Source organism: Leopardus geoffroyi, chromosome C3 (assembly GCF_018350155.1).
Source record: "Leopardus geoffroyi isolate Oge1 chromosome C3, O.geoffroyi_Oge1_pat1.0, whole genome shotgun sequence".
Classification (NCBI taxonomy): Eukaryota; Metazoa; Chordata; class Mammalia; order Carnivora; family Felidae; genus Leopardus; species Leopardus geoffroyi.
In genome coordinates this window covers 43,022,965-43,035,148 of record NC_059338.1, presented here as the reverse complement: position 1 = coordinate 43,035,148, position 12,184 = coordinate 43,022,965, and the positions used below count along the sequence as shown (strand labels likewise).

The 12,184-nt window shown below is 44.8% G+C and overlaps 1 protein-coding gene across 10 annotated transcripts in view; it reads right to left on the bottom strand.

Annotated features, from left to right (window-relative positions):
- The window catches only part of CACNA1E (calcium voltage-gated channel subunit alpha1 E), a 497,854-nt gene that overhangs the window by 31,091 nt on the left and 454,579 nt on the right, over positions 1–12,184 (bottom strand). For all 10 annotated transcript variants that reach the window (XM_045452580.1, XM_045452585.1, XM_045452576.1 and 7 more), the window contains 3 exons: positions 8,900–8,965; positions 4,671–4,762; positions 3,911–4,076 (listed from right to left, as the gene is read on the bottom strand). In XM_045452580.1, the coding sequence (XP_045308536.1) occupies positions 3,911–4,076; positions 4,671–4,762; positions 8,900–8,965 (324 nt within the window). The remainder of the gene's footprint in view (positions 1–3,910; positions 4,077–4,670; positions 4,763–8,899; positions 8,966–12,184) is intronic.

The following is a 12,184-nucleotide window of genomic DNA, read 5'->3' as shown; positions in this document are numbered from 1 at the left end:
ATTGTGCACCCACTGTGCTGCAGAGATCCAGGTGCTAAGGATGGGAAGGAAGAAAGTTTTGTCCAGAGATACATTCCTACGCCTAGCACATTGCTTAAAACAGAGCAGATCTTCACCTGTTCCTTGAATATTCTTAAAGACTTAGTATTTAGCACAGACTGTGATGTATGAGGAACACACAAATGGTGTAAAATTTTTTATGAGCCATTTAAGAAGTATACACAGGGGCGCCTGGGTGGCGCAGTCGGTTAAGCGTCCGACTTCAGCCAGGTCACGATCTCGCGGTCCGTGAGTTCGAGCCCCGCGTCGGGCTCTGGGCTGATGGCTCAGAGCCTGGAGCCTGTTTCCGATTCTGTGTCTCCCTCTCTCTCTGCCCCTCCCCCGTTCATGCTCTATCTCTCTCTGTCCCAAAAAAAAATAAATAGAACGTTGAAAAAAAAAAGTTTAAAAAAAAAAAAAAAAGAAGCATACACAGACAGGTTACAACGGGACCAGAAAGGGGTATGAATGTGAATTTTGTATCATTTCCAGTTCATGAAATATTATCCATCTTTTATTTTTTCCTTAACCATTTAAGAATGTAAAAACCACTAGCTCATGGGCCATACAGAAAGAGGTGGCAAGCCGGATATGATCCACGGGCTATAGTTCCCCCATTTCTGGTCTCAATTTTGCAGTAGGCAACAGAATCCACTAAAGGGGTTTGAACTAGGATAAAGACCTAGATATATTTTATCCAGAAAGAGCCCCTGGAAGCAGGGGAGAGTTTTGTGGTGCTTCTGAACCAAGGCAGTAGCAGGAGAGTAGTATAGATAGGAGAATCGAAGGACATGGTATTGACAGAACTAGACCACCTGAATAGCACTGTTTTATTGTTTCTTGGCTGCCTAGAACTCATTTACTGTACATCTGGTCTCTTGAGGACCAGCCCCCCCCCCCCTGCATCCTCCCCGCCGCCTATACCCAGTTAATATGGTTCAGTGGGGTACCACCTATGACCCAGGTCTCAATCAGTCACTGAACCCCATCTTCCTGGGCCACAGTGATTGGTGATCCAATCAAGGCCAATAAAATGGTATTGAACCTTCTGGGCAATAGACTTGTTCTTCCCTGTGAGTCTTGAATATGTGAGGACTGGGGTCTAGAGCTGCTGCTACAGCCATCTTGGGGCTAGAGGCTGGGGGTGTTTGGAAAAGAGCTCACAGGGAGGAGCCTGGAGGAAGAGATCCATAAATAAAGAAACTTGGTCCTGGTGATGTCATCTGAGGGCCAGATCAAGCCTGCTAATGCCTCTCCTGCCCCAAGACTCTTCATTTACATACGCCTGTAAAATCCCTTTTTGCTTAGGCCAGATGTAGCCTCGTGTTCTGTCTTTCACGAGTGAAAGAGTCCTGCCTGAGAGACAGAACTGCCTGAGGGGACAAGAGGATTGGATCTCTGTTGATTCCCAGGCAAAATGGCCAGGTGGATGGAGGTGCCAGATAGGCAGACGGCATATAAGATAAGGAGAAAGTCTGGAGACAGGTCGTGGTTGGAGTCTTCTCCGCAATACAGACAGACTGCTGGCTGTTTCCTAACAACCAGTCTCATTCCTGCTTGCCTTCCTCTGTCCCACTGCCTAGAATACAAGCGGATGCCTAGGCGTGTAGCCCCTGGAGGTGATGTCTGGGGTGCTCACCACTCTGTGGAACGACCGAAACAAGCCTGTACTGCCTTCCTCCAGACTTCACTGGTGTGCAAGAGAAACAAACATCTCTTTTGGTTAAGTCACTGTTATTCGGGGAGGTCTGTCTCATGAAACCTGAACCTAATCATGGGCTGGGCCTTTCTTTCCGTCACTGAGATTGGAGCCGCCGTGAATACATATATTCAATCACTGCCTGGGTTCTAAAGGGGTTTCCACATAGCCACACGTTTGTTTTACACTCCTTTCAAGGTACTTATTATTAATGTTAATAAAACAGTATTATCTTCGCTTCATATTGGTATAGTCTTTTATAGCGTGGTGTGCACACTCACACCTATTATTTGCTTTAATGCTCCTCTCACCTTGTGAGGCAGGCTTAATTATCATCAGCCCTTCGAGGGCACATGTGCCTCCAAGGACACATTTGTATTCTCACCTCCAAGCACACAGCCTGGCTCATCACAGCAGATCAGTAAGTCTAGAGTGGTTGGTTTGAGTTAAGAAGCTGTGTGACTTGCCCCAGGTCACAAAGTCGGTCTCATGCAGGGCTGAGATTTGAAAGCAGATCATCTCATCCTGAATATAGCCTCTTTAAAAATAACATTAATGTGAATTATGCAGCACCCTCTATCTCAAAATTCTGAGTACCTTTATAGTCTCTAATTAATTTTCCAGTTATATCTTGGTTTCTTTTAAATATTTATTATTAAACACTTACACCATGTAGGATAAAGCTGAGCTGTCCACATGCCCTTCTACCTGCTCCGTATCACCCCCACAGCAGCCCCGTCAACAAGCACTCATACCCCCGTATGCCTTTCTCCCTTGGACTCCAGCTGACAGAGCGACTATAACTCACTCACAGTTTCTCCCCAGGGCCTGTAAAACACTGTTTTGTATTCTTTTTCATTGAAAACCTTTCACACCCCCAAGAAGAGAGTGTATTCAAACAAATCCCCGCTCACCATGAAAATAATACCCTTATGTCGACTCATTTTCCCTCCCATTTACAGAAGCTACAAAAGGGAAAGTGTCTTGCCCATTCTAGAACAGCAACAAAGCCAAGACACAAGGCAGGCTACCCAAGTCTCTAGCTGGCTCACTCTCTGCTATGTTAACCTGCTGACCACCCTCCAAAGTCTGCCTGCAAGCTGCTTTTCCACACCAGAGAGCTAGACATGTGGCAAATCTCCTCATGATCACTTTAGGGAAGTAGAAACGCTTGGCCATGAGATAATTCACTTGCTGCACGGCTGTGAAATTAACCACTTTTCAGTGGTATTGCCTTAGTTTTAGACTTGTTCAGTGAGTGACATTAGCAGCGAAGCCAAGCTGAGGGGTGTCAGGGTGGCCAGAAACATCAGACCGACCCTTTAACCTATCTGGTAGCACTTTGTCCATGACTGTGCAGGGCAGGGATGTCTGGATGCTGGTGTGCTAACTCATGCTTTCTCCCAAAAAGAATTAAGAAGGCCATCTAGGGCTTCTCACCATTTTCAAAGTGGGTATGCTTCACCTATATCACTTAATATTTACTAATGCCCAAAACAGTCCATTTCCTTTCATGCCTCTCAAGCTGGCCAACTGTCATCAAACAAAATGACAGAAGAGAGATCACATCTATTACATCGTATATTGTCATCACTCTACCTTATTAATGCTACCACTTTGTATTTCCAAGGTACCTTTTCTCTTTTGAAAGTCTCCAAAAGAGAGATAAGATATTCTTAGTCCTCCCTGTAAGATACTATACCTGAAGTATAGAGAAGACAGATTTACTCCAGGTCACAACAGATTCAACATGAAGCTCAATACTCTATTCCCTAAACTCCACTCCAATTGTTGTTCCTTCTCACAGTAATCCTTCCCTAGAAGCAGCAAGAACTGTCCAGTGTCAGCCATGGGAAGTCACCCACCCAGGAGTTGGCTAAGGATCCTGGCCTTTAAAAGTTCCTTGGGAGGGGACCTGGGTGGCTCGGTTGGTTGATCATGTGACTCTTGATCTCGGCTCAGGTCATGATCTCATGGTTCATGAGTTCGAGCCACGCATCGGGCTCTGTACTTGATGGTGTGGAGCCTGCTTGGGATTCTCTCTCTCTCCTCTGTCTCTCTGCTCCTCCCTGCTCTCTCTCTCTTTCAAAATAAATAAGAGTTTCTTGGAGGATGGGGTGGGATAGGGTAGAGTAGGCCACATCTCAAGCCAAGAGCACAGGGTTTGCTCACCAAGAAGGAGCAGAAGAAGATGAAGGAGACAAAGTAAACATAGGCCAGATCGGTGCCACAGCGCTCATTCTCATTCTGCCCTGATGGCGCAGTGGTGTCGGGCTCACAGCCTTTCTCCCCGAGGCACGACAGCATTATCTCCTGCCAGGCCTCACCTGTGGCACTCCTGAGCCCAAAAGAGATTTTGGTTAGTAGTATCAGGTCTGCATGTCTCATCCTCTCCTTGGCCCTCTTCCCCAACTCACCCACCCCTTACTCTTCTCTGCAGGTTCCTTTTGTGACCAGTTAGTGTCCCTCCAGTACTTTCTATCCAGAGAAGAGGGCCCAGGAGGTCTCTCTTGGGCTCTGTCACCTCACCCACTGCTTCTCTGTCTTTTCAGGAGTCTCTGCTGACAGTGGTAGAGATAGTGATGGGACTCTCTAGGGCCACATAAACCTGGCCATCCAGGGTTTCGGCCCTTAAATGGAATTTGGTCCGCAGGGAACTGTCCCCACCCTCCCTACTCAGAGTCCTGGCATGCGTGTTCTGAACTTGCAATTTACAAACTAACCGCTGAGTCAAAGATGTCAAGGAAACTTTCTCTTGTCATCAGAGCATTTTTTCAGAGGCACTGGACCTCCCCACCCCTGCCTCTAGTCTACTGTACATCCTGATAGGATCAGAACACGCAGAACAAGGAGACAAATAGGAGGAGGAGGCAGAGTAACTCTGTCTCCCTCGACAAGAGAGCCGCAGTATAAGAGTTTTGCATCCAGATACCTGAAGAGTAACATGAGGGACCCGAAGAAACTCCGGAAGTTGTTGTGTCGGTTGATGTGACTCTCCTCATCTAATTTTATGTTTCCGAATACCTTGAAGAGAAAAACAAAAAACAAAGAGCATGACTTGAGCTGTGTGATGTGTCCTGCATATGAATATTAGATGCACCTCATCTAATGGGGTTGGCAAATCTATATGCATGGCCTTTCCCAATGGCCCAATCCTGAAGCAGACAACTCAAACCCAGATAGGCTGATGGATCCCATGCTCCTGGCCGGACATGAACAAGTAATTATATTCTTCTGCAGCAGAGAGGACCAAAGACCATAGAAGGCAAGATCTTTTTGAAGTCATTCTGCCTGTACGTAGTTCCTCCCACACCTAATTTGGTCTTTTTATTTCCATGGTACCTGTCACCATGGTACTCAAGCAGTCTATCAAAGACATACCCCATAACAGAAGTGCAGGGAAGGAGCTACCCCTGTCTTTCTGTCTCAGGTAGTAATGATGGGAATATGTGTATTTGTAGAACATGTGATTGACAGCTTGGGCGGGTGCTGCCCTGGAATTTGCAAGCGGTTTGGGTCACAGAGGGGCACCTCTATCTTCCTTGGATATGTTTCCATCCAGAGAGCCCAATTTCAGAAAGTCAAAACATCTATAATCTAGAGTCCATGACAATGAATGCACACAAAGCAAAGTCCAGACCAATAGGATGAAGAAAGTCAGGACAACTGGATACTTAGAAAAGGAGAAAGAATGGGCAGACCGGCTATAGAATGAATTTGCTAATCTGCTTTCGGTCTTTGAGCCCAGAATGTGGTCACTATGTAAATTCACATGAAAGAAAAAAAAGAAGGGAAAACTCAGAGATCTTTATCCACAGACAGTGAATAATGTTGAACTCTGAGACCCTAAGTCTCTTCGGATGAGAGGGGTACCCTTCCACATGGACTTTCCTCCCAACCATGTTTCAGGTATCAGGATCTATTCCTACAAGTCAATGATGGTACAACCGAAGGCTTACAGGTCACTTTTCCAGCCCTTTGAGACACTTTCTAGACTATATTTAACATACTTCAGTTTATCTAACATATGCTAAATGGAACACATTTTTCCCCCGAACAGTTTTTAGAATGTGCAGTTGAGGAACGATCTCTGCCCCCAGCTATTTTACTCAAGTAACTCCCACTGACACCTGCTTTGGGGATTTGTTCTCCACACTGTTTTTCAAAACCCAAATACTACTTGTCTCTCAGGGAGAACGGAAGTGGCAAGGTAGGCAGCACAGGGGAAGAAAGGAAGGAAGAAGATAAGAGGGTGGAGGGCCCACAAACAGACAGACAGTAGAACTGAAAAAAATCCCCAACAACCACATTTAGTTCCAGGCACCCCGGGAGGAAACTGTCATACATCCTTATACCTGTGTTCACATCACCTTCTCTCCTTTTCACTCTCTTGGCCCAACATCTGCAATTTATCATATCACATCCACACAACTTACAATGTTTTTTTCTACCTCTGACAGTCCTGAAACCACCATTAATTGTCCTCACTATGATTTTCTCAAACACCTTATCCAGCTATCAACTAGTGGGAGGGCATGCTGTGATTTTGCATGAGGTATGTGTGTAACAGTCAAAGAAACTGAAGCTGTTTTGAATCGACTATAGTTCTCAAGCCAAAAATGTATAAATACATATTTATTGTGAAGGCAGTTTTTAAAATCCCACCTTCTATTTATTTATTCATTTTTTATTTTTTAGCTTTTCACTTAGTCCTTGTCCCAGACCAAATTTCCTACACCAAAAGGGCATGAAAGAAAAAGAAGAGATACTGAGACCCACCAGAACGCTTAACGGAAGTACAAGCTTAAATCTACTTTCACTTGGAATCACAGAACTTTAGAACATAAAACGACCTGTGAAGACATCTATCCAACTCATCTATGGTTCTGGTGAGGGTGTTAAGGCCCAGAGAGGTTCGGTGACTTGACCACGTTTGTAGAGCTTGTCAGTGGAGGAGCTGAGGCGGAAAGCCTCACCTCCTAATGATCTGTGCCCCTGGACTGTTTCCCATACCCAGCAAGTTACTCCTTCCTTCCCTCTTCAGATTCCTCTGCAAAATTCTCTTCTTCCAAGATGACTGTGAAAGTTCAGAATAATGGTCTTCTCACAGATTCATCCTGTTCCTATTTATTTTTCCAATACTGGTCTCCTGCCTTTATGTTTCTCTGTTTGGATGGATCCCTCTACTTTGTTGTGACTATACCAGATACAATTTCTCTAGCCACAAGCTACGTATCTGCATTGTGCACAGTGTGGGGTTTCTATCATGCACCAGGAGGAGGATGGCTCTCTAAAGGCAAGTCACAGTGGGAAAGCCATTTGTGTCCCTGTGTAATGGAAACAGTGCTCCTATTTTGGGGGAAGAAGTCTAAGGGCAATAAGATATTAGACATTGCAGTTATTGTAAATATCACAATTTCATGACTGAACAGCTCCCACCTCCCACCAATGGGTCAAATAAATACTTGTATTTGCTTGTTGGTGGGAGGAGAGAGAACATGTCGTACACTAAGAATATGGGTTGTACAGCAGACAGAGCTGAGATTTAATTAAACTCAGCTCTCCCACTTACTGGGACCTTGAGTATGTTATAAGTTACTTAACCATGTTAAGCGTCAATGGAGACAATGAAACCCACCCATAAACATTTTCACATCACTTTCAAATACGTTAGTCACGTATTGTGCGTGTGCCTGCAGACAGGGAAGAAGAATGGGGTTAGAACATTTTGGAGAGTGTTTGGCACACCCAGGAATTCAAGTATTGGTAAACGGCATTATCATCATTATCAGCAATAATGCTAATAGTTTAGTACTAGAGATGGTGTTATTCTAGTTTATTTTGACTGAAGATGAAAGGAGGTAAGAGCTATTTTAATCATGGACAAAAATTTAAGTTTCATTTGGCTGTTCAAGAACATTTAAATTCTAGAATCAAATATTTGAGAGTTAGAAGGGACTTAATAGACATCATCAAGCTGATCGTAAATTTCCATAGGGATTCTGCTTACAGCACAGCTCTGACGCCATCATGGCATTTCTCCTGAAATATCTTCATTAAAGGAGAACTCACTACTTCTCAACCAAGTCTCACGCTTTTTGATACTTGACATTCTATTGTATTTTGGGAGAACAAAAATCTCTCCAGTAATACAATTAGGAGATGAACAAAATTAAGAAGTGCATGCAAGAGAGAGGAGCATAAAGAAGAGACATTTCAGAGATGCTTTGGCAAAAGGCTGCTGACACAGCAAGCATGGGAGATGTGTGCAGTGGCTCCAGATGGCAGGCACTGTTGAGAAGGCAGCTGGCAGTCCAAAGGCAGCCAGACTGCCTGACTGCAGGAGACTGCCACTTGGCTGAATTTCCATGCTAGGGTTTAGTCTCAACATCTCCAAGTCAGAAAGTTAGCCCCCCTGAAACAAGCAGACAGTCCAGTGTATCTAACTGGATATGTTCATGGGATGTGTCACTGACTGTTTATAGTAGGAGTCCACCTGCCACAAATGACAGTCACTTTAGGAAGATCTTATGACATCTTCTGCTCAGTGGACCTCTGGCTACCTGCATGAATATCCAGGATGGAAACATGGCCCTTGGGTGTCCCTAGGATTAGGCAGGCTGCTAGGATCCCTTTGAGTTGTTCCCAGTGGTAGGTCTTAGGGTGTAAATCTCAGCCATTCAAGACTTAACTCAGATATATTTTGTGCTGTTGTGTATGAGGGAACAACCATCTGACCTTCTTTTAGGTCTAGCTCAAATATGGGAGATGCTGAGAAATGGATCATCATGAGCCTCACCCCCTCCTTGGTCTTATGCGAGACCTCTCTGGCTAAGAACAGTGGTGTCACTTTTGCTTTAGTCCTATTGTGTTCACAGAAGTCCCACTACTTGTAAGTCAGCACCATGATCTGATAACCTCAGATGAAACCCCTGTACCAGATTTGTACTGCAAATACCTTGGTAACCTGAGTGGGGAACCGTGCATATGTAAAATTCCCAAGGTGATATTGCAATAAGATCTTGGGAGCAAGCCCATAGGCAAAAAGGGGTTCATCCCTTTTTGATGAATCCAAGGGGTTCATCCACCTTGGATGCTAAGGCTGGTGAGCCAGTGACAATCTGTCACTGTCCCCAACCAGGCCCCAATATACCAGCTCACCTGCATCCCGATGATGGCATAGATGAAGAAAAGCATGGCAATCAAAAGGCAGACGTAGGGGAGGGCCTAGAGAGAAAACAGAGATAGGACCATGAATTCAAAGGGAGGCAGCTCACAGGCTCCACACCCACAGTTACAGGCAGTACTGGAACTCTTGCCCTGAAGCTGATTTTAATGGAAGGCTGGGACTCCCTATTCCCTGGGGCTATTCTGATTTGGAGTGCCACACTTCTGCAGATGTCCATGTCCTCTGACAAATATGTAAGCTATTGTCCATAGACAGGCTTGTCATTTACTTTCTGTCAAGAATGTTCATTCACCCAGAAGTGTGGCCCAGATCTCTAAGGAGAGCTAGGGAAACTTCCTGGGCTTGAAATTCATCCCACTTTTGCATGCAGAATATTAATAACCGGGGCAATTGTGATGCAAATTACACAGAAAGCACCTAGATTGGGTCCTCAAATACCTATGTTACCCCTTCCCACTCCCTCACTCAATGCCAAGCCCATAATAGAGAATCTGGAAGCAAAGAAGCCGGCTAGGGGTCTCAGTTGTTCGTCAGTTCCTAGAAGACCCCTTCATCTTCCGATGAAACTCTTTTTCCAATGTTTAAGCCTCCTGGCACTTCATTACATATCATGCAAAATTCCAAAAAGCCCTTTAAGTGTTAGCCATTGCAAAACCCTGCCATGAAGCCATGTGGCACAAAATTCCATATCATGTAAGCTAACTGCCACTGTGGGATGATAACATTTCAATTGTAGGGGTGAAGGGGGCAAGTGAAAGAGATGCGAGGTAGGGAACTGCCTACCTACAGAGAACTGGCTGGGGGAGGATGTAGGGCAATTTCCTTTGGGGGCCAGGGAGGGTTCTATGATTTGGGGGTGATCTCCATGCTGACATGGAAGCCTCTCTCCTTTACCATTCAGGAAGCTTCCTGGAGGACCGTGCAGCTTGCAGTCTCCATTCTATCCTGTGTGTGTGCAATGTGCCTCCCAGGAGACTAGTTGAAGGCTTTCAGACTGCAGGGGCAGGGCAGGGCTTATCAACAGAGCTAACTAAATGAAGAGCCTTGGGAGACTTTTAGAATAGACTTTAGAATAAAGGATAAAATTAAAATGCGACCAAGTTGCCTACAGAATCCCCTCTCCAGTGAGGTGCTGACTCCCAGGATCTACAAGGGAAATGGCTGCCTTTCAAGGGGCCGTGTGAAGACTCCGTCTGCTGAAAGGAGAGGGCTGGGAGGCAGGTTTCTAACCACTTGAGGTGCCGCTACCTTCTATCACCTTCTGCTTACTTTCTGCCCTTATTCTACCTTCTACACTCCAAGGTCTCCAGTCCCTAGGTCATCTCTCCCTACCACACCCCGCCAGCTTTTGGGAAAAGATCAAAGATTTATTCTGATCTCCTTTCTTATCATGTTATAAATTCTAACTCAAAATAAGGATAAAGAGGGAAGAACAAAGTAGGAGTCATTGGTTGGAGAACTGAGCTATGGTCACGGCTGGTGGGGGGGGGGGGGGGAGGAGGGCGTGGCTACGCCATGGCCCCCGGGGGGGCAGTTTATATTGTGTGGCTCCTTGCTGTGTATTTGCAGAGGGAGCCTTTGTTAAGCCGACTTTCAGAAAACAATTTCTATACTGTGTCCTGGGACTGTTCCAAAAAGGAAACACCTATCCATCACAGTGTCACCTAGAGGCTGATTCACCTTGTCTTCACTGTTCTATATTCACTGCAATAAGCCAACCATTTGACCATCAATTTTTTGACATGCTTTTCTTTGCCCTCAACAGTATGCAGTTTTACAGAGAACTGGCGAGCATGATAATGTGACAGGCTGACACATATTTCTTGAGAGACTCACTAACTGTAACTTATTCGAAAGGTCTCTAACAAAAAGGTTTTAAAGAGTGGCATGTGTATCAGATTCTAAATCCAAATTGACCTGAGACTCGGTAAATTCTTGCTAAGGTTTTAGATTTCTCCTCTGTCATGTGGCTTTGGAAAAATTCTTTCCATTGAGGTGAGAATAGATGAGAAACCCCATTGAGAGGGTTATGACACCAAACAATTACTATGGATAGGATAAAAATGTCAAGGTTGCTGGTAGGAGCCTGAACATCCTTACAACTCTTCTCATATATCAAACCCGCAGGATCTCAATGGAGAATAAGTCAGTAATGATGGTGTAGGGTGCACACTTTTCCAAATGATGAAGAAGAAATCACTGAATTCACTGGCTTAACCTCTTTAGTTCAATTAAAATACATAAACAATTAAAATAAAGGAGGAAATTTAGTAAATTCATGATTTCTCATCTTTGAATCAATTTCATCAAATTTATTTTTAAAGCACATTCATTGAAAAGCTTTTTTTTTGAGAGAGAGAGAGAAAGCGAACGAGCATGTGTGAGCAGAGGAAGGGCAGAGGGAGAGGGAAAGAAAGAATCTTAAGCAGGCTTCATGGCCAGCATGGAGCCTGACTTGGGACCCAACCTGGGGCTTAATCTCATGACCATAAGATCACAACCTCAGCCAAAATCAAGAGTCGGACACTTAACCAGCTGAGCCACCCAGGTGCTCCCAAAAGCTTTAAGAGGAAATAGTAGGCATTTGGGCAGCACTTAGACTCCCAAAGCCTTAAAAACAAACTATGATATCTGCTACAGCCTGAAGACATTTAAATATGTTGGAAAACTTCTTTTATAGGAAGTTTCTGTCATTAAAGTGGGTTTCAGGTATCTTTAAAACTTACATTTATTACACATACACCTCTGTGTAGCCCCATGAGACCATTCAAAGAAGCTCACCACATTAACCTTGCCCAAGCATCCTATTAGATAGTAAGACACAGAGGTGACCATTAGCATGCCATACATTCAGGGGTTCAGGAAACACACACTGATGAAGACATGGATGGGACTTATGAATTATCTTGCAGAACTTTTTATCTTTAATTTTTTTTAATGTTTATTTATTTTTGAGGGAGAGGGAGAGACAGAGCGTGAACAGGGGAGGAGTAAAGAGATAGGGAGACAGAATCAGAAGCAGGCTCCTGGCTCCGAGCGGTCAGTGCAGAGCCCGACACAGGGCTCGAACTCACAAGCCACAAGATCGTGACCTGAGCTGAAGTCGGACGCTTAACCGACTGAGCCGCTCAGGCGCCCCACGTTGAAAAACTTTTAATGTGACCTACAGCCATTGGCAAGTCCCTCAAAATGCAGAAGATGCATTACTACAGGTGTCTGGCTCTCTACTTGGACAGGATCGCTGGAGGAGCTTTGGA